Genomic DNA, 26,004 nt, shown 5'->3' with positions numbered 1-26,004 from the left:
AATATATAAAAGAAGAACAAGGACGCACACTCAGGGTGGAATGTAATCGAAATACAACTGAGTGGGACACAAATGTGTATGAGCAAATCGGAACTCTATAGTGAAAGTGTATATATATATATATATATATATATATATATATATATATATATATATATATATATATATATATATATATATATATATATATATATATATACATATATATATATATATATATATATATATATATATATATATATATATACATATATATATATATACATACATACACACACACACCAGGAGTCTGGTTTGACCAGTGGGTATGAGACTTCAATAGGATTTAAAAAAAAATGCAAAAAAGTGTAAAATAAACGTAATGCTCAAATCAAAAATAACCGTAGTGCAAAAGATTCTTAAGTGAAACTTGGAAAAATGCACTTAGACGCAGTAGATCTAGGTGTAATATTTTAATGTATTTTTTCTGTAGCTGTAGCCTAACCTAAATACTATGATAGGATTCCACTTTGCGACTTTGATAGTAGAGATTAATGTATGAATTGTGTTCTTATAACAAAACATATGGCCAACTTTCTGACAATGAAAAATTGATTTTATTACATCCGCTGGCACCAAAAAAGCGTAATGTCCTCAATTTACTTCTCAACTGATCAATCAGCTTTACACTAGGAAAAATTGTAAAAATATAAAATGACCGTATAAAATAAAGTGCTGATTTGGTCCAACTGGTATCATTATAAGTAACAGTACATGAACCAGTCATCCAATCAATTAGTAGAGGATAGTAATATTAAGTGCATGTAGAATATAAGAAGTCAGGATGATAGTATGTCTGTGATCAATACTTTGACATAGACAGCCAGGAAAAAATAGCTAAGTCACTCTAAAAGTTGTAAATGCCCACTATTTTGTCACCGCCAAGTTAGTCCTCTTTTTTACTGCTTACACACATTTTATGCGCACTTTCTAAAAAGCACATTGTATAAAACCTTACTCATTCCATAGATAGTTTTTGTCTACTTGCACTACTTACCAATATACACCTACTTTTATCACCTGCAGCTGAATGGCATACTCATTCCATCAGAGAATTGAAAAAAGTATAAAGGGGTAGTCCCTTCTTAAACTAAAAGTTCAGCCCCGATAAAATAATAAAGCCTGTACTCTCCTCCCGTGCCGGCGCCATTCCCGTGGTGTCTCCCCGGGACTGTGATGTGGTGACACCAGCATCCAAACAGCAGTGGCGTCACTTCCTCCACCATCAGACAAACTGAACAAGAAGAAGAAGCCAGGACTGCAGCTGATCCCGGACTTCCTGTTCATGTTCAGTTTGTCCGAAGGTGGAGTTAGTGATGCCAGCGCTGATTGGGCGCCGGGCACCGCGTGCCATTCCACCGCATCACAGTCCCGGGACCGCGAGTATAAGCTTTATTATTTTATCGGGACCGAACATTTAGTTAAAGAAAGGGTTGTCTTAGTAGTGGACAACCTTTTTAACCCCTTAGTGACAGCCAATACGTCTTTTAACTGACCTGAGATATAAGAGAATAGCCTCCCCATACAGGTGACAATCCAGCAGCTGCCGGCTGTACACTATAGCTGACAACTTGCTGTATCAGCCACGATCAGTATTTGCACTTTCCAAATCTGTTTAACCCCTTAGATGCTGCTGTCAATAGTGACTACATCATTATAAATGGTTAACAGAGTGTGGGGGTTTCCTCTTTATCCAAACTGGTGCCCTCAGATCATTATTTTGTGGTCCTGATGTTTGCGATGGCAATTCACGACCAAATAGCGGCCTTACAGTCTAACAGCTCTAGTAATCTGTTCAGAAGTTAGAGGCATTTAGGTGGTAAAAATAGACATTTTCATTTCTGTCATACCACTTTGCATTAATTCCTGTAAAGCACCTGAAGGGTTAATAAACTATCTGACAGCAGTTTTCAATATGTCAGGGGGTGCTGTTTTTAAAATGATATCACGTTTGGGGGATTCTCAATATATATGACCCCTAAAGTCACTTCAAACATGGATAAGTCCCTAAAAAAATAAATTTTGTACATTTCCTTGAAAAAATGAAAAATTGCTGCTACATTTTTAAACCTCCTAAAATGCTAACAAAATAAAATAACATTTTAAAAATGGTGCTGCTGTAAAGCCGACATGTGGGAAATGTTATTTATTAATGGTTTGCCTTGGTATGACCATCTGGATTAAAGGGATAATCATTCAAATTTAGAAAATTGCTAATTTTTTAACATTTTTCTCAAATTTTTGTTATTTTTTATAAATAAGCACAAAACATATTGATCTAAATTTACCATTATCATAAAGTATAATGTGTCACGAAAAAACAGTCTCAAAATCACTCAGATTTGTTGAAGCGTTGCAGAGTTATTACCACATAAAGTGACACTGGTCAGATTTTAAAAAATTGGCTCCGTCACTAAGGGGTTAAAGAAAACAATTTGCTAAAACAATACAGTCACCAATCATAGTACACTTGGACATTTACCGGCTGAGAACAGGTTGGTTAATCCTTGGTTTCATGTGTTTAGTAACTTTATGTGCATACAGTTATATTATTCTATATTATCAGTTTGCACAAATAGTTTTTTAACTATATATTTTCTTTAACTATAACTCTTAATCCAGTTTGTGTATTATAGGAATAGCCCAAGGCTAGTCAACTGGGTGGGCTGTTCCTTTGAAAAGACATGCTGTCCAGGCTACAATATAAGTATGGTGTGACTGACATGCTAAAGAGGATCTGACAACATCAGAATAGCACCTGAAATCCTGCCACTAGATCATGCACAATGAAGACATGTCTTCTTTCAAGGCAATCTGCAGTAAGATCTTTCCCTCCTCCCATGAACCACAAATATGGGCATGCAGGTCTTTGAAATGTAAATCTATCCCATCACCAGGGGCTGACTGGCCCAGGTGGCAAAGAGGCAAATGCCCCCCGGGCCGCTCCCCCAGCAGCTGTTCAGGGCCGGCTGCCTGGTGGTGGCTACAGCCACACAGCAAATTGTGCGCAGCCATGTCTGCTGTACTGTGACATGGCTGGTAGCAGACACAGCCGCATCACAGTTAGCGCACACGTCTGTGCTGGGGCCAGGAGCTATGCTTGGCTGTCACCTTGACGGCTGAGCAGCTACTGCTCCCTTCATGTTCTCTATACTTCCAGGTTAGATGTTGGGCATGCGCGATGGCGTCCTCACGCACACGCCGACATGACCCGGATGCTAGAAGCAGAGAGGCACTGCAGGGGAGCGACTGGTGAGGTAAGTATGAAGAACTTTTTTGTTTTCTTTATAAAATAAATGTAATGGTGGTTAACTGCAAGTTATGAAGTGGGGGGTGTAAGGAGGCTGCACATGATGGAATTTGGGGGTTAAAGGAGACTGCACATGATGGCGTGAGGGGGTAAGTGGGGCTGCACATGATGAAGGTTGAGTGGGGCTGTACATGATGGAGTGGGGCTGCACATGATGAAGGGGGAGTGGGGCTGCACATGATAGTTTAGTGGATAAAGGAGACTGCACATGATGAAGTGGGGAGAGTGGGGCTGTACATGATGGAATGGGGCAGCACATGATGATGTGGGGGTAAGGGGGACTGCACATGATGAAGTGGGGGGTAAGGTGATCTGCACATGAAGTGGGGGGTAATGGGGACTGCACATGATAAAGTGGAGTGTAAGATGGACTGCACATGAAGTGGGGGGTAAGGGTGACTGCACATGATGAAGTGGGGGGTAAGGGGACTGCACATGATGAAGTGGGGGGTAAGGGGACTGCACATGATGAAGTGGGAGAAGGGGACTGCAGGACTGCACATTATGAAGTGTGTCTGATGTGGGACTGCTCATGATGAAATAGAAGGGGGATAGGGGGCTGCAAATGATGAAGGGGCACTGCAGATGAAGTGAGGGGGTGATAGGAGACTGCAATGAATGAAGTAAGGGGACTTCAAATTAAAGTGGAGGGACTGCAAAATGATAAATTCAGTGTGAGGGACAGGGGACAGCAATTTAATTGAAGGTGGGGATGGGGAGAGCAAATGATCAATTGAAGAGGGGGTGGGGAGAGCAAATGATGATCTAGGGGAAGAACAAATAATGAATTTTAAGGGTGGGGGAGTAAATGATGTATTGAATGTGGGGTAGAGCAGTTGATAACACAGGTCAACAAAAAAAAAATTTTTTTCTGGTGTCCAAAATATTTTAATGAATTTGGGGTATTTTTGGGGTGCTGATTCTGAATATGCTATCAGTTTTGCCAGATTGGCTCAAGTTTTTGACATTTTTGGTATCTTATTTATAGCACTTGTTGGTAAATGCGACGCATCATCTCATTAATTTCTTTGGATTAGTACTTGAACTGAGCAGTTCTCAATATAGTTTTGTGTTAATTAGTGTTCTAAAAGTTTGTTCATAGCTTGATTTTTGCACTAACTTTATGTTGTTGTCTGTTTTCCAGTGAAAAGCATGAACTCATCAAGAAGAAGTTGTCTTAACGATCCAGACTCATTCTGTTACATTTGTGGTGAATACACACTGCCAAAACATAGAAGAAACATAACAGACTTCGTAAAAAAAGTGTATTTTGCCTATTTTGGGGTTATGCTTGGGGACCAAGACAAGTTTTGGGCACCACACATAGTGTGCAAAGCATGTATCGAATTATTACGAAAATGGAGCAAAGGACAAAGAAAAAGCTTCAAATTTGGTGTTCCAATGGTGTGGAGAGAGCCAAAAAATCATCATGATGACTATTATTTCTGTGCAGTGCAAGTACAAGGATTCAATAAGCATAAGAAACGAAAATGGGAGTAACATGGAATCTGCAAGAAGGCCTGTCCCTCATTGTGAAGATGTGCCTGTACCTGTGTTTACCATAAATAACAGTCATCATGATGATTTTTTGGCTTTCTCCACACCATTGGAACACCAAATTTGAAGCTTTTTCTTTGTCCTTTGCTCCATTTTCGTAATAATTCGATACATGCTTTGCACACTATGTGTGGTGCCCAAAACTTGTCTTGGTCCCCAAGCATAACCCCAAAATAGGCAAAATACACTTTTTTTACGAAGTCTGTTATGTTTCTTCTATGTTTTGGCAGTGTGTATTCACCACAAATGTAACAGAATGAGTCTGGATCGTTAAGACAACTTCTTCTTGATGAGTTCATGCTTTTCACTGGAAAACAGACAACAACATAAAGTTAGTGCAAAAATCAAGCTATGAACAAACTTTTAGAACACTAATTAACACAAAACTATATTGAGAACTGCTCAGTTCAAGTACTAATCCAAAGAAATTAATGAGATGATGCGTCGCATTTACCAACAAGTGCTATAAATAAGATACCAAAAATCTCAAAAACTTGAGCCAATCTGGCAAAACTGATGACATATTCAGAATCAGCACCCCAAAAATACCCTAAATTCGATGAAATATCTTTGGCACCAAAAATGCTGTTGACCAGTGTAATGAATAGAGGGTGAAAGAGAAAGACATGACAATGAATTGGGGCGGGAGGGGCATGTAACTATAATGAATCGGGGTTAGGGTTAGAGTGGTAGGTACATAGTGGGGGGCGTTGAGGATGAAGTGACTGGTAATGAGTTGGGGGAAAGAGTACAGGTGCTAATTAATTTATATATTGAATGGGGAAAGTGGCTATTTATAGTTAGTGGGTGCACAGTGGTGGATTATAATTTATATTTGGAATGGTCGGTTAACAATAATAATTATGATCATTTTATTTCTATAGGGCCAACACTTTACATTTTAGAGGGGACTTGTACAGACAATGGACATTAAGCATAACAATAAACACATAGATCAACAGATACCAAAAGGAATGAGGGCCCTGATCGCAAGCTTACAATCTATGAGGTTGCATAATAACCAATTATATATTGTTTGTGGGTGCACCTCTGTATTCAGATGTCTAGTGTACACCATGTTCCAAATTATTATGCAAATTGGATTTAAGTGTCATAAAGATTTAATTGTTTTGTTTTTCAAATAAACTCGTGGATGGTAATGTGTCTCAGGGCTCAATGGATCACTGAAATCAATCTTAAACACATGTGATGATTAGTTTTTCAGGTGATTCTAATTAAAGAAAAACTACTTAAAAATGATGTTCCACAATATAAAGCAGACCACAGGTTTCAAGCAATATGGGAAATAAAAAGGATCTCTCTGCTGCTGAAAAGCATTAAATAGTGCAATGCCTTGGTCAAAGTATGGAAACATTAGATATTTCACGAAAACTTAAGAGTGATCATCATACTGTGAAGAGATTTGTGACTGAAACAGAGCACAGACAGAGTTCATGCAGATAAAGGCATAATGAGGAAGGTTTTCTGCCAGACAAATTCATTGGATAAAGAGAGCAGCTGCCAAAATACCATTACAAAGCAGCAAACAGTTATTTGAAGCTGCTGGTGCCTCTGGAGTCCCTCGAACCTCAAGGTGTAGGATCCTTCGAAGGCTTGCTGTGGTGCATAAACCTACTATTCGGCCACCCCTAAACAGTGTTCACAAGCAGAAACAGTTGCAGTGGGCCCAGACACACATGAAGACTGATTTCCAAACAGTCTTGTTTACTGATGAGTGTCGAGCAACCCTGGGTGGTCCAGATGGATGGACTAGTGGATGATTGGTGGATAGCCACCATGTCCCAACAAGGCTGCAACGTCAGCAAGGAGATGGAGGAGTAATGTTTTGGGCTGGAATCATGGGGAAACAGCTGGAAGGGCCCTTTAAGGTACCTGAAGGTGTGAAAATGACCTCTGCAAAGTATACAGAATTTCTGACTGACAACTTTCTTCCATAGTATAAAAAGCAGAAACGTGCCTTCAGGAGCAAAATCATCTTCATGCATGACAATGCACCATTTCGTGCTGCAAAGAATACCTCTGAGTCATTGGCTGCTATGGGCATGAAAGGAGATAACCTCATGGTGTGGCCACCATCTTCCCCTGACCTCAACCCTATAGAGAACCTTTGGAGTATCATCAAGCAAAAGATCTATGAGGGTGGGAGGCAGTTCACATCAAAACAGCAGCTCTGGGAGGCGATTCTGACTTTATGCAAAAAAATACAAGCAGAAACTCTCCAAAAACTCTCAAGTTCAATGGAAACGAGAATTGTGAAGGTGATAACAAAGAAGGGTTTCTATGGTAACAAGTGACTTGGCCTGTTAGGATGTTTTGGAGTTAAATATCTTTTTTGTTCAGTGAATGTGACCTCCTAATGCTGCAAATTCCACAAATGAGCATTTTCAGTTCTTTAAATCAGATCAAATGTTTAGAAATTCTACTGTGCCTAATAATTTGGAACAGTGCATTTTGAGTTTTTATTCATTTTGGAGATTATACTGTTATCATTGGGAGGTTTCTCCAATAAAATTTGATGTATAATCTACGGGTGATGACTTTTATTAGACTGACTGTCATTTGCACCGACCATTTAGGAAAATCCGAGAAAAATATAATTTGCATAATAATTTGGAACATGGTGTAGAAGAAAGGGGAAAAGTGGGGAATGTGGTCTGGAAGCCGTGCTCTAGGTAACTGTGTTATTTTATGCAGAGACGAGTCCTGGCTGGAAGAAGTGATGGCAGTCTGTGCTGGATGAAAATGAAAAGCAAAGATGAAGGACTTAAGCTAGAGACATCACTAGTGAGTCAGTGTATTACCTGTACACTGACACTATACACTGTATACTATATACAAAGCTCCTGTGTATAATGTCACTGGCAGTGGTAATCACTGTATTACCTGTGCACTGACACCTTATACAGATCTCCTGTGTATAATGTAACCAGTGATCACTGTAGTATCTTTACACTGACCGTAAATACAGAGTTCCTGTATACAATGGCACTTAGTGTTGTGCTTTTTTAAAATTAATGATCAGTATTGTAGTATACTAGTAGTAAAAGTTGTACACTCCCTGACAAAAGTAACGTCGCTTACCCATGTTATGTAAATAAAAGCTTATAACCTGATGTTAAATTCATCCATTGGTTGTATAAATTATTCTTTTGAAAGCTGAAACCTTCCAAAATGTGGTTTAGGTTAAGAAAATAAATTGACATCAATGCAGAAATATTGATCAGTTAATGGGCACAGAATGGTCAGATTTTAGCAAGACAAAAGTTTTGTTGCCTGGTCATATAATGCACCCAATCTTAGTTTACATCCTCACCTGTGCTCAGTAAATGATCGGTTATTTAGTGTGTGTGTATAAAAAAAAACCCAGCACCCCAGACCTTCAGTTGAACTGCAACTTGAGCTCTTGACAACATGCCAAAAATCCACCCTGCGACCAAAGCCTGGATTATCAAGAGGCTGAAGACCAGATCCACTGCAGAGGTAGCGGGCACCTTTAATGTGTCTCAGCGTCAAGTACAAAGAATTAAAAAAAAGATTTGAAGAGACTGGAGATGTGTTTGACTAGCCCAGGTCCGGCAGACCCCGCAAGACAACTGCTCAGGAGGAATGTTTGTTGGTTAGAAAATCCAAAGCAAGCCCCTCTTCCACAGCAGCAGAGCTCCAACAGGTCTGGTCACCTCAAGTCCCTGTGTCAACTAGTAAAAGTTAAATTCACCGCACGTGACACGCCGATCGTTAGCAAGGCGCGGGAGCGCCGCTTGTCATAACAGACACTGCAGGTCCACACTACTGGACAGGATCTTCCATAGGCGGACATTTAGACTACAATAGAGCTTATATTGCACCGCTGGGACTTTCCGCCTTGTCTGTATATCACTATCTTAGCTGGAACAAGCGATTACGTGACAAAGGCTCTGGTTGAGTCGAAACGTTGTATATAAAAAATCACAGATGCTGTAATATTATGTTACGCTTCCAGTTTATGTATAATAAATTTATACCAGACTTTGCATAAGAAACCTAGAGAGAGTGCAGAGAATTTAACTTTTACTGTTATTCTGGGCCATTGGTCCGTTACACCAGCACATCGCCATATTAAGGCTGAGTGCACACCTAAACCTTTACCTGTGTCAACTAGAACAGTTTGTAGGATTCTGTCTCAAAATGGCCTCTATGGTCGAATCAGTGCCCAGAAGCCAGCACTAAACAAAAGGCAAATAAAAAACTGTGTGGCATTTGCAAACTCCCACAGCCTGCTAAATAGATGGACACTGGAAAAGTGGCAGAAGATGGATTTATCTTCAGTAGAATTACACCACAGCTGCCACAAACACTGCAGGAGACTTACTGGAGCCAGTATGGATCCAAAATACACCCAGAAGACAGTTAAATTTGGTGGTTGAAACATCATGGTCTGGGGTTACATTCAGTATGGGGGTGTGCGAAACATTTGCAAGGTGGAAGGCAATATCAATAGCCTACAATATCAAGAAGTATTAGCTATCGCTTATATTCCAAATCATAAAAGAGGTCAAATTCTGCAGCAGGATCGTGCTCCATCTCATACATCCATCTCTACAACAAAGTTCCTCCAGGCAAAAAAGATCAAGGTGCTCAAGGACTGGCCAGCCCAGTCACCAGACATGAACATCATTGAGCATGTTTGGGGAAGGATGAAAGAGGAAGCTTGGAAGACAAAACCAAAGAATCTAGATGAGCACCACAACTTCATTCACCAATGTTATGCAACATATATTTGTATTTTAAGTTAATTATTTGTCTGTGGGCAACAAAAATGTTGTATTTGCCAAAATCTGACCATTCTGTGTCCATTAACTGATCAATATTTCTGCTTTGATAACAATTTATTTTCTTAACCTAAATCACATTTTGGAGGGTTCCAGCTTTCAAAAGAATAACTTATACAACCAATGGATGAATTTAACATCAGGTTATAAGCTTTTATTTACATAACTGTTGTGAATTCCTTTCTCGGACTCCCTCCTGTGGTCATGAATGGTACTTTGGTTAGTTCTGCTCTTGGGCTCCCTCTGGTGGCTTCGAGCGGAACTGCTGGTCACTAGGTTGACTTTATCAGCTGCTCTCGTTATGTTGCTATGCTGGCTTCCCTATTTAACTCCACTCAGATCGTTACCTGATGCCAGCTGTCAATGTATCAGAATTGGTTCAGATCTCTCTTGGACTTCTCTGAGGACCTGTCTACTCCAGCAGAAGCTAAGTCCCTGCTAGTTCATTTGATGTTACTGCTGCCTGAATATATTTCTTAGCACTGCTAAATTCTAGTCCAGCTCGCTATCATGATGTTTCCTTGCTAGCTGGAAGCTCTGGGGTGCAGTGTTGCACCTCCACACCGTGAGTCGGTGCGGGGGTCTTTTTGCATACTCTGCGTGGTTTTGTAGTTTTTTTATGCTGACCGCATAGTATTCTTTTCTATCCTCTGACTATTTAGTAAGTCTGGCCTCCTATGCTAAAACCTGTTTCATTCCTGTGTTTGTGACTTTCCTCATAACTCACAGTCAATATATGTGGGGGGCTGCCTTTACCTTTGGGGAATTTCTCTGAGGCAAGGTTAGGCTTCTATTTCTATCTTTAGGGGTAGTTAGCTCTTAGGCTGTGAAGAGGCATCTAGGGAGAGTTAGGTACGCTCCACGGCTATTTCTAGTGTGTGCGATAGGAGTAGAGTTTGCGGTCAGCAGAGTTCCCACTTCCCAGAGCTAGTTCCGTTTTTTGAGTTTACTCATCAGGTCATTCCAGGTGCTCCTAACCACCAGGTCCATAACACATAACTTCTGTCAGGGAGTGTATGGTGGCATCATTGGTCTTTGTATAGAATGTAGTTTCATGTTGAGGTAATGGTGATATTATAATATTATGTATTCTCTGTGTAGAGGTGATAGTACTAGGCGCTGTGTAGCTGTATTGTTGTGTGTATGTTTGTAAGTAAGTTCCATTATGATTATTATTATTATGACACCATATCTAAGCAGTAAGCTTGGTTCTGGTACTCTATCAATGTAGTAATCTAGATTATGGTACTGTATGTATGTCGTAATCTCAGTTCTGCTCCAGTTTCTATGTAGCAGACTTGGTTCCATGTAGTAGACTTATTAAGCTCGGTTCTGCTCCCTTATCTCTGTAGTAAGCTCGGTTCTGCTCCCATATCTCTGCAGTAAGCTCGGTTCTGCTCCCATATCTCTGTAGTAAGCTCGGTTCTGCTACCTTATCTATCTAGTAAGGTTGGTTCTGCTCCCTTATCTCTGTAGTATGCTAGGTTCTGCTCCCATATCTCTGTAGTAAGTTTGGTTCTGCTCCCATATCTCTGTAATAAGGTCGATTCTGTTCCCATATCTCTGCAATAAGCTCGGTTCTGCTCCCATTTCTCTGCACTAAGCTCGGTTCTGCTCCCATATCTCTGTAGTAAGCTTGGTTCTGCTCCCATATCTTTGCAGTAAGCTCGGTTCTGCTTCCTTATCTCTGTAGTAAGCTTGTTTCTGCTCCCATATCTCTGTAGTAAGCTTGGTTCTGTTCCCCTATCTCTGTAGTAAGCTTGGTTCTGCTCCCTTTTCTCGGTAGTAAGCTTGTTTCTGCTGCCATATCTCTGTAGTAAGCCCCATTATGCTCTTATATCTCTGCAGTAAGCTTGGTTCTGCTCCCATATCCTTGCTGTTAGCTCGGTTCTGCTCCCATATCTCTGTAGTAAGCTCGGTTCTGCTCCCATATCGTTGCAGTAAGCTCGGTTCGGCTCCCATATCTCTGAATCTAGTAAGTTCGGTTCTGCTCCCATATCTCTATAATAAGCTCTGTTCTGCTTCCATATCTCTGTAGTAAGCTCTGTTCTGCTCACATATCTCTGTAGTAAGCTCCGTTCTGTTCCCATATCTCTGGAGTAAGCTCGATTCTGCTCCCATATCTATGCAGCAAGCTCCGTTCAGTTCCCATATCTGTGTACCAGCCTGTTTTTAAAGCCTGTTATCTCTGCTACTTTAATGCAGTGGCCAGATATAAGCAGGGAAAAAGAGGGCCACCGCAACTCGAGGGCCACTGCCTTGTGATTGCCCCCCAGGCTAAAAATTGCCAGCCAGCCCCTGCCCATCACCACCTTTATGTGTTATATTTGTTGCTGCACTGATGGCTAATTAACACTTTTATTCATATGCAATTAAGGTGTTAAACCTTCTGCACATCACAGAGGACTTAAGGAGCCCCTGCTTTAAGAGCTTGCTCTCCACCCAGCACCAACATCCTTTGCTTGATGATTATTATTATTATTATTTATCACTTTAGGGGCATTTATTCCATGGCGCTTTACATGTGAAAAGGGGTAGAAATAATTAAAACTAGTACAATAATCTTGAACAAAATGAGTCACCGACAGGTACAGGACTGTTATCAGGTTCCTTTTGAAGGTTTCCACAGTAGACAAAAGTCTCATATGTTGGGGTAGAGAGTTCAAGAGAAGGGGGGATACACGGGAAAAATCGTATATGCCATTGTGGGAAAAGGAAATAAGAGAGGAGAAGATAAGGAGATCTTGTGAAGATTTCCTTCTCTAGCACCAGACAGTGAGCTATCAATCAAGCTAAAGAAACTGGAGATGGGCAGGGAAACAACCTTGGATGGTAGAAACTTGGAAAGTGCTCCCTTACACCCAAAGCACTTCATGCCTCATTTGCACATAAATGGAACTGCTAATTACTTGGGAATGCAGCAACAGATAAAAAATATAAAGGTGTTGATGGGATTACCTTTTGAACACTGCATGTCTCTATACATGATTTGGAGGGCTGATCTTACTGACAGTATTTCTTTAAGTGAATCAGACTAAAAGTCTAAGGGTACCGTCACACAGTACCATTTTGATCGCTACGACGGCACGATCCGTGACGTCGCAGCGTCGTACGATTATCGCTCCAGCGTCGTAGACTGCGGTCACACGTTGCAATTACGGCGCTGGAGCGATGCCGAAGTCCCCGGGTAACCAGGGTAAACATCGGGTAACTAAGCGCAGGGCCGCGCTTAGTAACCCGATGTTTACCCTGGTTACCAGCGTAAACGTAAAAAAACCAAACAGTACATACTTACATTCCGGTGTCTGTCCCCCGGCGTTCTGCTTCTCTCCACTGTGTCTGTGCCAGCCGGAAAGCACAGCGGTGACGTCACCGCTGTGCTCGCTTTCCGGCCGGCGCTCACAGTGCAGAGAAGCTGAGACGCCGGAGGACAGACACCGGAATGTAAGTATGTACTGTTTGTTTTTTTTACGTTTACGCTGGTAACCAGGGTAAACATCGGGTTACTAAGCGCGGCCCTGCGCTTAGTTACCCGATGTTTACCCTGGTTACAAGCGAACACATCGCTGGATCGGTGTCACACACAACGATCCAGCGATGTCAGCGGGTGATCAAGCGACGAAAGAAAGTTCCATACGATCTGCTACGAAGTACGATTCTCAGCAGGGTTCCTGATCGCTGCTGCGTGTCAGACACTGCGGTATCGTAACGATATCGCTAGAACGTCATGAATCGTACCGTCGTAGCGATGAAAATGGCACTGTGTGACGGTACCCTAAGGCGAATAAGGTCATAGCCTTAGGGTCCAATAATACAAAGAGTTAAACATTAGAGCAGAGATTTCACTGAACTTCACTGTTAGAGGTGTGTTGCAATTGAGTATTACCTCCTCCTGACTTCATGGGCACAATAGCAGCGTCTTCACAATGAGCATGGAGAGTTAGCTTGTAGTGATGTAGTCATGGCCTAACGCTCATGAAGAGCTACTTGTCATTAGTAGACAAAAGGGTGAAGTGTACAAATGTGCATTTCTGACACAGGGTTGTGGGTTTGATGGGCTCTTCAACACCTTAGCATGCCCTGATCATTAAAACATGAATACCTGGTGCACTTATTAAGCATCTATATGTTAATCCGACCGCATAAATATCCTTTCATCTTCCTGAGCATCAGGAATTTGCTAATTACAAAGTGCGGCTGCCACTGGGTTTTCATAGAAACATTATCCATATTTAGTCTGCATGTTGACAGTTCCCCAGTAGCATCAGAAAACCAAATTGAGCTACAGAGACATATTAAAAGTATGTTAGATTTGCAGAGCATCTACCCAATTCATAAGGAAAACTTCACTTTAAAGTGAACCTGTCACCAGGATTGGCAAATCCGAGTTATGGCCATCACCATTCAGGGTGTATATACAGCCTTCTATAATGCTGTATATACCGTATTTTTCGCTTTTTAAGATGCACCTGATAAAAAAATATTTTGAGCCAAATAGTGTGCAAAAATCTTTAAAAAATACAAAAAAATATCTGTGGATGACGCTCTGTTATGGGGCATTTGTGAATTACAGTACAGTGCCTGCAGTACCGTATATTGTGACTACCACCCCCCTCATCCTCAGGAATACACCCACTTACTGTATACATGGATGTGTTCTGAAAGATGAGAGAGGTGGTAGTCACATTTGCAATAAACACTTTGGACACTACATTACAGTGTATATTTACACTAAATATGGCCAGAACCCCCATCACCCGTCAGGATATACCCATTGATACAGTATATTCTGAAGGATGATGGGGGTTGTCTGCTCACCTTTCCTAAAAGGATCTCGGACTTGTGAGTACCACAGCTGCAACATTAAATAGTGTGCAGGGACAGATATGTGATTGGTGGAGGCAGCTCAGCAACAGTTCCCTCCACCAATCACTATCCATCCCTGCAGAGGAGGAGAATCACTCATCTCTCCCTCCTCAGCCTTAGGCCTCTTTCTCACATCTATGTCTCCAATACGTGTGGTGACAGTTTTCACATGTACCGGAGACACTGAAACACATAGACCCATTGAAATGAATGGGTCTCTGCAAATGTCAGTGTGCGTCCACAGACCGTGTGTCCGAGTGACCAACACGTAACATCCATTTTTTACCGTCAGCACGGGTGGCAAAACGTAAGGCATGCGTGCACACGGAGAACACAGATGGATGCCATCCTTGTGACAAGCATCGGAGCCACGTAAGGAGCGCTACAGTAAGCGCTGTTGCCCGGCGGCGGGTGCTGAAGACGGCTCTCCTCATTCTCCCCTGCTCTGCCGGCAATCAGTGCGATTAGAGGAGAATGATGAGAGTTATATTCAAGTCAGAACAATGACAGCAGGTGGAGTTTTTTTTGGACTATTCCTCCCATCAACCTACACCTGCTGCCGAGTGGGTTCCCCTGTATTTTCTATAACCAGCCAGGCAAAACTCACAGCTGGTGGGCTGCAACCCTCAGCTGTCAGCTTCAGCAAAGTTGATTATCAAGAATAGAGGGGTCCCCACGCATTATTTTTAATTATTTAAATAAATAAATTTAAAAAAAAAGGCGTGGGTTCCACCATTTTTGACAATCAGCCTTGCTAAATCTCACAGCTGGGGGCTGGTATTCTCAGGCTGGTAAGGGGCCATGGATATTGCCCCCCCCCCCCAACCTAAAGTTAGTGTCCCGCAGATGCCCAGAAAAGGCGCATCTTCCCACTTGCCCTGTAGTGGTGGCAAGTGGGGTTGATGTCACTTTTGTATTGTCAGATGACATCAAGCCCACGGCTTAGTAATGGAGAAGTGTCTATAAGACACCTATCCATTACTAATCCTATAGCTGTAATGTAAATAAAGACACAGCAAGAATAATGTCCTTTAAAGGAAAAAGTTAACCAGGAGATGTGGAGGGGGCCATAGGAGGGCAACAACCCAGCAGCAGGACTGCTACCTCAGCCTTTGTGCAAGGATGAACAGGAGGAACACTGCCAGAGCCCTGCAAAATGACCTCCAGCAGGCCACAAATGTGCATGTGTCTGCACAAAAGGTTAGAAACCGACTCCTTAAGGATGGTCTGAGTGCCTGACGTCCACAGATGGGGGTTGTGCTCACAGCCCAACACTGTGCAGGACACTTGGCATTTGCCACAGAGCACCAGGATTGGCAAATTCGCCACTGGCGTCCTGTGCTCTTCACAGATGAAAGCAGGTTCACACTGAGCACATGTGACAGACGTGACAGAGTCTGGAGACACCATGGAGAGCGATCTGCTGCCTGCAATATCCTTCAGCATGACCAGTTTGGCAGTGGGTCAGTAATGGTGTGGGGTGGCATTTCTTTGGAGGGCCGCACAGCCCTCCATGTGCTCGCCAGAGGTAGCCTGACTGCCATTTGGTACTTAGAGGAGATCCTCAGACCCCTTGTGAGACCAGATGCTGGTGCGGTTGACCCTGGGTTCCTCCTAAAGCAGGACAATGCCAGACCTCATGCGGCTGGAGTGTGTCAGCAGTTCCTGCAAGATGAAGGCATTGAAGCTATGGACTGGCCCGCCTGTTCCCCAAACCTGAATCTGATTGAACACATCTGGGACATCATGTCTCGCACCATCCACCAACATCCCGTTGCACCACAGACTGTTCAGGAGTGGGTGGATGCTTTAGTCCTGGTCTGGGAGGAGATTCCTCAGGAGACCATCCGCCGCCTCATCAGGAGCATGCCCAAGCATTTTTGTTGCCAGCACATTCAACTTTGTACAGAACAAAGTATTCAATGAGAATATTGCGATCTAGGATGTGTTATTTTAGTGTTCCCTTTATTTTTTTGAGCAGTGTATATATCTGTCCATCTTTCTGTCCCACGCCAAAATCCATTTCTGGGGGAGAAACAGTTTTCAATCTGGACGGTGCCAAGATGCGACCGTCCAGGCTGAAAACCACTGGTGAATAAGCTGCTATGAGCGCAGCATCATTGACCAGCGATAAGATCATCAAGGCCGGGCCGAGAGCTCCATTTGTGTCGGATCCGCAGCAATTTTCCTGGAGACATCTCATAGAGGCAGGCACGGATGGACTTCTCAGCTTTCCTCCATCTGCACCTGCGCCCACTGAGAAGCCGAAAGCCAGACACCGGACCTTGGAAGAAAAATGTCGGCCACCATATGCCGCCACAGGGCTACCGCTCACCGCCATACCACCACCGCTCACCACAATACTACCACTGCAGGACCACCGCTCACCACCGTACCACCACCACACAAAGCAGGACCGCCACACCACCACCGCAACAACCCCATCTCTGGGCCCGCAGCAACGGTAACAACAGTGTTCGGTTTATAAGACTCACCCCCATTACCCCCCTAATTTTGGGGATCATAAAAGTGCCTATTATAATCCGAAAAATACAGTAAGGCCCCAACCCAACCTGTAAGACAAGAAAATAACTTTTACTATACTCAATTGTGGGGCGGACCGGTCCACCGGGTGTTGCTCTTCTTGGTCCGGCTCCTCCCATCTTCTTACGATCGCTGTCCTCCTGCTTGCTTTGTGTGGATGACGCGTCCCTGCATCATCCAGTCTGCTCGGCATCACACTCCTGCACAGGCGTACTTCTCTTCCCTGTTGAGGACAGATCAATGTACTGCAGTGCGCAGGTGTCGGGAAAGGTCAGAAAGGCCCAACGCCTGCGCACTGCAGGATTTTGCTCTGCCCTAAACAGGGCAGATAAGTATACCTGAGCAGGAGCGTGATGCCGAGCAGACTGTGTGGATGATGCAGGGACGCGTCATCCACACGAAGCAAACAGGACAGCGGTTGTAAGAAGATGAGAGGCACCAGACCAAGAAAAGCGACACCCGTCGGACCAGACTGCATCCGCCAGTGAGTATAATAAAAGTTCATTTTTTTTCACTTATAGGTTGGGTTGGGGGCTTATATACAGCATTATAGAATGCTGCATATCAGCCCTGAAAGGTGATGGCCGCATCTCATATTGGCCAAACCTGGTGACAGGTTCCCTTTAAGCTTTATACAAGTAGCTAACGTATGGATCTCCAATGACACGGACTGTTCCCAGGATTGCCTACAAAGCAGTTTTGAGATTAGCTGACAAGTGGCCATTATGTTCCTAACAGATCCATTGCTCCCCGCTTTTCCTTTACTCTATACTTTAACATCCAGATGCAAGAGCGAGTCAAGTTATATAGAAGAGGCTCATATTTTATAAGCACTTGTATTAACACGAACATAAGTTCAGGGCATTGAATAACATATGTATTTTAACAATAGCAAACAGCTTGAAAAACACATTAAGTTTTTGGACTTATCTTACAAATAACAATAACATTTTAGTTTCTATAATGAAAGTAAGAAATACAAAAAAACGTATCCCAAAAATACAGGACCTCAGCTCGATTAATACTAGCAAGCTTTTTGTTAGTTGTGACAAGTACGTGCAAAAGGTACATTTTAGAAATGACGGCAAGTCAGTTCTCATTTTTCATACAATTAAAAGTGCTGCTCTGTGTCCCATTACAGTATTACGATTCTCTGAGGCCCAAAACCGCTGCTTATTAAGTCATGAAAACACTGCACGGTCTAAAATCACTGGAGGTCAGGAGTTAAAAGCAAAGTGTCTCGACTTTACGAAAAAGTTATAATTACGAGTCATTAAGGTTCCAGTATCAGCTCGAAAGGTAATGATGAAACACTCTTGCCCCCTAGAACATCTTGTGTTACTTAACCCCTTCAAGACCAAGAGTGGTAACTCGAGAAGGGAACAATAAATCTTTGAAGCCACGGGAGAGAAATTTAATCTTAATAGTTTCAGTCAAGAGAAATATTCAAGCAAGCTCCCCAAATTTTCTGCGACCTTTGTATCTCCTAATTAGATAACAGATGGAAGAGTTCCTAACCATCTCGTCTGAAACATTCACTTGTTTCAAAAGGAAAAAAATAAGTGTTTTTAATTTTAGTAACTTTGATACAATGATTGTAAACATTTGTCTATGGCAGCGTTACCTCCTCTCCGGTACTTTTATGTTGAAGTTTCAACAATTCGATTTTGGATTCTTGCTTGAATTCAGAAAGCTCTTCTTTCAGCCTGTCAAGCTCAACACAGAGAACAAAGTTTTCTTTTGCCTTCACATTCAGCTAGAAACAAAGTGAAATACTATTAATCAGATATCCCACAAAAGCAAAAATATATTTTCGGTACTACTGCTTCTTCATAACAGTTTGATGCAACCACTCAGCTACTGTCCTGTTCCAACATCTAATAAGTCAACGGTGAATGCTTACAAAATGTGATTTATTTATTTTTTTTGTCAAAACGTTTGTCTATTTGACTCAAAAAAGACACATGGGGAACTTTGCCTCAAGTACATTTGTTTAACCAATTCCCAAAAGATTTCCATCTTTTGATGGTGGAAGATGTAGGTTTTAGTGATGATCGAGTGTACTCGTTACTCGGGTTTCTCCGAGCATGCTCAGCTGGTATCCGAGTATTTTGGCATGCTCGGAGATTTAGCTTTCGTCGCCGCAGCTGCATGATTTGCAACTGCTAGACAGCCTGAATACATGTGGGGGTTGCCTGATTGTTAGGGAATTCCCACATGTATTCAGCCTGTCTAGCAGCCGCAAGTCATGCAGCTGTGGCGACGAAAACTAAATCTCCGAGCATGCCGAAATACTCGGGAGACCACCCGAGCATGCTCGGGAAAACCCGAGTAACGAGTATACTTGCTCATCACTAGTAGGTTTCCATTCTGCATCAATTTATTGCATTAATGTCCCCTACAAACAAGCAGAAATAGGTTGGGTCTCCACCTTTTCAGCTGTCACTGCTTCTGTCCTCTCTTTCACAGGTGTCTTCAAACCGGTTATGGTTATGTTTTAACTGTATATGCGTGAATTTAAAAGCAAAAAAAAATAAAAAAAAAAAAATATATATATATATATATATATATATATATATATATATATATATATATATATATATATATGAATGAGAGAGAGAGAGAGAGAGAGAGACATGGAGAATGGTTAAAGAGGTCATAATACTCAATGGTGTCAATACTTTTTCAAGGTGTAATCCTGAATTGCTTCCAGGCTAGAACATCTGCAATATACAGGCTTGTGGTGTCCTTGAGCATCTACACTATGGAGCGTCAGGGAAGTCCTGAATTTCGCTCTGCTGTCCTGTAAGAGTTCATGCACAAATTAAATAATCGGTGCAGAAATTTCTGCAGCATTTCTGCATCTCTTAGCAGGAATAATGCAGCGACAAAAATGCATGTTTTTGCAGCGATTTTTGTACAGATTTTTCCGCACTCACTAATATATGTGAAATCTGCTGCAAAGACGCTGAAAGAATTGACATGCTGCATACAGTACAGACCAAAAGTTTGGACACACCTTCTCATTTAAAGATTAAATTCCATCTGGTTGGCGTTTAGTTGGACCATCATTTATTTTTCAACAGGACAATGACCCCAAACACACCTCCAGACTGTGTAAGGGCTAATTGACCAAGAAGGAGAGTGATGGGGTGCTACGCCGGATGACCTGGCCTCCACAGTCACCAGACCTGAACCCAATCGAGATGGTTTGGGGTGAGCAGGACGGCAGAGTGAAGGCAAAAGGGCCAACAAGTGCTAAGCATCTCTGGGAACTCCTTCAAGATTGTTGGAAGACCATTCTAGGTGACTACCTCTTAAAGCTCATCAAGAGAATGCCAAGAGTGTGCAAAGCAGTCATCAAAGCAAAAGGTGGCTACTTTGAACAACCTAGAATATAAGACATATTTTCAGTTGTTTCACACTTTTTTTGTTAAGTATATAATTTCACATGTGTTAATTCATAGTTTTGATGCCTTCAGCGTGATTTTGTACAATCATGTACAATTTTCATAGTCAAGAAAATACAGAAAAATCTTTGAAGGTGAGATGGTGTGTGCAAACTTTTGGTCTGTACTGTATAAATTTGGACCAGTCTACAAGTCACAAATAAACAATGTGTGCATTAGACTTCAGGAATCTCATTCACTTTGCGGGCATCCCTTTAGGTTTTGTGACAAATCTGCACTGAAAAACGCCATAAAAATGCAACGTGTGCACACAGCCTAAAGCTCTTAAAGTAAAGTCTAGGATTCCATAGAGATGAGACAAGTTTGTGGGAGGGGTGAGGTGGGTTATCTTGGATAAATAACGTGGGAATCAGATAAGTTGAATGATTTCATGAAAATTAAATACATACTGAATCTAGAATTGAGAAATCTATATACAGAAATGCTCAGGGTGAGTGTGGAAGTCCGCATGCTCCAGTATTCCACCTGCACTTATAAGAAGCAGACATGAAGCAGCCATTACTGTTTTTTCAACATAAAAAACTGTTAAATGTGGCAGTCACCAGCTGGATTAATAGTATACTCATTTTATTCAGTATAGAAGCAGGTGAAAGGAAATAGCAGACAGCCAATATGCAAGTATTACATTACTCTCGGTAACACATTTCTATAATAATAAAATGGGTAGTTAATTAAAAGAATGAGGAGATCCTGGTTTTCTCTGTACATAGCGAACACAGTGTATTGTACTAAATAGTGCTCATATAGGACGGCCCACTCATGCACAGGGGGCCCACGAGGGGATTCTTCTATTCCCCTGTGGGCAATACTGACAACGAGCCTTTGGCTCTTTCATGCAATCAGTGTTTTCTCACGGTAAGAATGCGTGAAATGTCCTCAGCTTTCATCTGATTCTGTACAAACTGTACATCAAATAAGGGTATCTCTTACTACCTTAAGATCCAGCTGGTGAGTGCCGTAAAACCCAGCTGGTGAGTGCCGTAAAATCCAGCTGGTGAGTGCCATAAAATCCAGCTGGTGAGTGCCGTAAAATCCAGCTGGTGAGAGCAGCAAGATCCAGCTGGTGAGTGCAGCAAGATCCCGCTGGTGAGTGCAGCAATATCCAGCTGGTGAGTGCAGCAAGATCCAGCTGGTGAGTGCAGTAAGATCCAGCTTGTGACTGCAGTAAGATCCAGTTGGTGAGTGCAGCAAGATCCAACTGGTGAGTGCCATAAGATTCAACTGGTGGGTACCATAAGATCAAGTTGGTGAGTACCATAAGATCCATTCTGGTGACTGCAGTAAGATCCAACTGGTGAGTGTAATAAGATCCAGATGGTGAGTGTAGTAAGATCCAGCTGGTGAGTGCCGTAAGGTTCATTTGCTAAGTGCCGTAACATCCAGATGGTGGGTATCATAAGATTAGGTTGGTGAGTGCCTTAAGATCTGGCTGGTGAGTGCTGTATCTACCTATTCTTTTGATGAAGATTGTGCTTGTTTGCTAAACTTTGATACTGTGCACCATTAGCCACATGCTACAATCCAGAGAATAGGGCTGTCCGAATCTCAGCTGATGTCGACATGACGGTAGTGTCAACTACTTTATTATATGCAATTATGATTTTTATCTATGCACTCAAGCTTAAAAGGGATTGTCCACTGCTGGACAACCTCTTGTTGAATGCTAATGTGCCCCAGAAGAAGTAAAAAACACATATACCTTCAAGACTGACACCATTTTGGTACTGTGTTTCCCGCAATTGATGTGAGGATTGGTTGGCTGTAGTCTTCTCACTTCCATCAGATGGAACAGTAATCAGATGGAATCACCGGGAAACACAACGACCACATTGGAAGGGGGCTGGTTCTTAATGTATGAATGTTTTTTATTTAACTTGGTCAAGAAGGGGTTGTCCAGTAGTGGACACCCACTTTAACGTGTCAGTAGACGACAAACAAAATAGAATAGAATAGTGTTGGACTGCTAAGCGAAGGAGCAAACTTGGAAATCACAGGTGTAGAAGAGCAATATGCATCTTTTATTGTTCACCTACCTAAACCAAAGACAAAAATAAAACCTACTGAACAAAAATGATGTCTGGCATTGTAACATGAAAACAAAATTCGATAGAATACAGCAGTGTTACCTGTTCGACTGTCTGTTTGTGATTTGATTGTAATAAAGTTATTTCCCGTCTTAAATCACAAATGTTCTGCTCAGCAGACTCCAGACTTTTTGAACATTTTCTGCAGTGTCTCTTTGACTGTTCCAAATCTTCTTGCAGTTTCGCGATCATTTCCTCATAAAATTCAGCCTTGAACATAAAAAATGTGCAGTTTGATGAAGACCTTTTAAGAAACCTTTTTTTTTTTTTTTCTTTATAGCATTTAGGAGATTATTTAAAGATCACCATATGATTGCGGTAGAAAGCAAAAGCAAGCGCTAGCTACTTTGAGCCCTTTTTACAGCCCAGAGCTGCGTTTTAACTATGATCGAGATCTTTAAACAATTCTCTTAAGTTTTCCTATTCTGATGACGGGGGCACACACAAAGTAGCAGCCAATGCCTGACCTGCGTGTGAAGATACAGTTGTAAGGAGTTCCTCGCCAAATGTGTGAATGCAATTTTTCTTCATTCCTTTTATCAGAGAATAGAGCCTGTACAAATAATAAAAGGCACGGGTTTTGTAATCCTCCAGTCATCTAACCTCCCCACAGGGGCAAACAGAAGCAATGTGCAGTTCCATGGTGTCAGGAGCCACAACCAGAGGATTAAAACAAGCCTTATTACTGTACAAGCTCCGATACTCTGTTAAATTACTTATGTGAACAATTCAGATTGCAATACCAATTTTACCTACTGCTCAATGCGCCTACAACAAGGGGGGGATTTAATAAAGCTGGGACACAGATTACTTTTAGGAAAATGGTGTTCATATTCCTTCTCCGCGTTATATACATAATAATTTCCACCGAGATATTTCACTCTGAATTATAATAAAATTCCGTCCAAAACACAATCTGCTACAATATGAAGGATTATTCTGTCACCTGAATATGTCATTGTTCCCTTGTTCCCCATAGATTTAGTTTAGAAATGTTAAATATCTGGGATATAATAAAACTCTCACTATCAAATAAAGAAACATTTAGCCTTTAGTTATATTTGCCATCTTTTTTTTACATCTAGATTGGTCTAGGATGACCCCTCGTACTTGCCTGTCTATTGCTTGGACCTTGGCATTTTTATTTTTGCAAATGAGATGCTTCCAAGATGAAAGGAACAATGAAAACCTTAAAATTGCAAACCTGAAAAGGACAGCTTTTTAATGTGAATTACATTAAGTGACCTGCCCCGGTGATCGAAATGACCTCCGAAAGCAATATATTGGTCTATGGGAATCATCTCATGAAGAAGAATAATGAATGTTTATGAAGGTGGGAAAAATATTCTACATATAAAAGGCAAATGCTTTGGGCTAGGTTCATGATTTCTACAGAAAAAAAAAACACATCAGAACCAATTTTGGGAAAAATTTTGCATTAAATTATAAGAACTTTGGTGCAGATTTTATTGCGGATGACGGGTTTCTTTTTCATACGTGAATGCAGTAGCTGTCACATAAGACAAAGTGTTACCACAAAAGGAGGGCTGTACAAATACCAGAAAGGAACCAGCCACTGAAACACCAAGTGAAGGATGTTTTATCTGAGCATGGATAAAAGCACTTCCCAGGTTAAAGAAAATGCAAAAACATTGTAAGGGTGCACTCACATTTGCGTATTAAAAAAAAAAAACAATCAGTCCCATCCTCATCCAGGAGAGTGGGACGATTTTTATTTTCTCACTTGTCATCTGCATGCTGTCGGTATGCAAGCCGTTTTTTTTTATTTAGCAGCTATTAATCTTGTACAGGGCCATTTACAGTTTCCTATGCTACAGAGTTGTAATGTATAGCTAAAAATCAGATGCCACTGATGGTCCATATAGCATGAGATTTCTTTCTTGCACTGTACTGATTTCGGAGTGAAATCTCAGCATGCAGAAGACAGCTGAGAAAAAATATTGAATAAAATGGGTCTGAGTGCCATCCAATTTTCTATTGGATTGTACTTGTCCGATCAGTACGCTCGTGTGAGCGAGATCTAAGGGTTCGATCACACTGGCGAGTAGCCAGTGTGTAACCCGGACAATGTTTCATCAGATAGCATTAGCTCCGAAGTCATACCTATGGAGCAGTGCAGACTTGCATTAGTTTGACATGCACCCATAAGTTGACATGCACCCATATAAGTTGAGGGGTGCGTGCAAAACATCAGACTACACTCGGATATCATCCCAGTGTAGTCCGATATACGTTCACTCACACAATGGAGAAGATGGAGAAATTAAGTTCTCTATTTTCTCCGCACCTGTGATCTGTTTCTCGCATACAAGAGAATCTGATCACGCTCACAGCAGACTTTTAAGCTGAGGGTCATTTACATGCAGCATCCGATTCTCTCGCCAGTGGGAGCAAACCATTAACCTGGGAAAATGTTGACCTGTAAAGTATCTGTGGCATGTATTAATTATAAGTAGACTAGACCTTTAATTGTCATCTGCCTCTCTTTATCCCATGATAAGGAATCAGAATGGAAGATCTATGGGGCAGACTGGGCATTCTAATACACTACCACATGTAATACCAGATGGAAAAAATACCTGTGTAGTGTAATATTTAATCTGTTTCTCTCCTGTAGAAAGATTCAGGAGGAGGATTTTCATCTGTGCTTGGGTTTGAAGTAGATCACTTTGAGAAGAACTACTTATCTCCTGTAAATGGTGAATTTCATCCTCCAATTTTATCAGTCGATTTTCTTGTTCTTTAATCTAAAAAATATAATGGAATGTTTTTTTTAATAAATACAGGTGAAGACAAGACAAAACGTGGGCATCATAGAGACAGATTATATAGCTGAAAAGCTTTTTTTAACTACCAGAATACTACCTCTAATTTGGATTCACTCTTAATTATAGTGGAAAAAGAACAACAAAACATGCAGCAAAAAAATGAAAAAAAAAAAAAAAAGTGTCAAATCAACTTATTTCTTTATTTCAATGGCAAATGTTAAGTAATTGGCGGAAATGCCTTTTTCAATAGTGAGGTGCTAAAAGATTTTGGACTGTCATATCTGGAATGCTATGATTTATAAGTAAATTGAAAATCACATAGAAGACATAATATCGGAATAAAGTCTTGAGCTTTGACCCACCATTAAAGGGAACCTGTCACCCCCAAAATCGAAGATGAGCTAAGCCCACCGGCATCAGGGGCTTATCTACAGCATTCTGTAATGCTGTAGATAAGCCCCCGATGTATCCTGAAAGATGAGAAAAAGAGGTTAGATTATACTCACCCAGGGGCGG

General features: G+C 41.6%; 1 protein-coding gene across 3 annotated transcripts in view; it reads right to left on the bottom strand.

Moving 5' to 3' along the window:
• LOC143782813 (uncharacterized) overlaps window positions 1–26,004 on the bottom strand; it is a 634,917-nt gene that overhangs the window by 355,771 nt on the left and 253,142 nt on the right. For all 3 annotated transcript variants that reach the window (XM_077270687.1, XM_077270690.1, XM_077270689.1), the window contains exons 16-18: window positions 25,300–25,467; window positions 22,742–22,909; window positions 18,770–18,901 (exon numbers count right to left, since the gene is read on the bottom strand). In XM_077270687.1, the coding sequence (XP_077126802.1) occupies window positions 18,770–18,901; window positions 22,742–22,909; window positions 25,300–25,467 (468 nt within the window). The remainder of the gene's footprint in view (window positions 1–18,769; window positions 18,902–22,741; window positions 22,910–25,299; window positions 25,468–26,004) is intronic.

This window comes from Ranitomeya variabilis, chromosome 6 (assembly GCF_051348905.1).
Source record: "Ranitomeya variabilis isolate aRanVar5 chromosome 6, aRanVar5.hap1, whole genome shotgun sequence".
NCBI classification, from domain to species: Eukaryota; Metazoa; Chordata; class Amphibia; order Anura; family Dendrobatidae; genus Ranitomeya; species Ranitomeya variabilis.
This window is presented reverse-complemented; position numbering and strand designations above follow the sequence as displayed.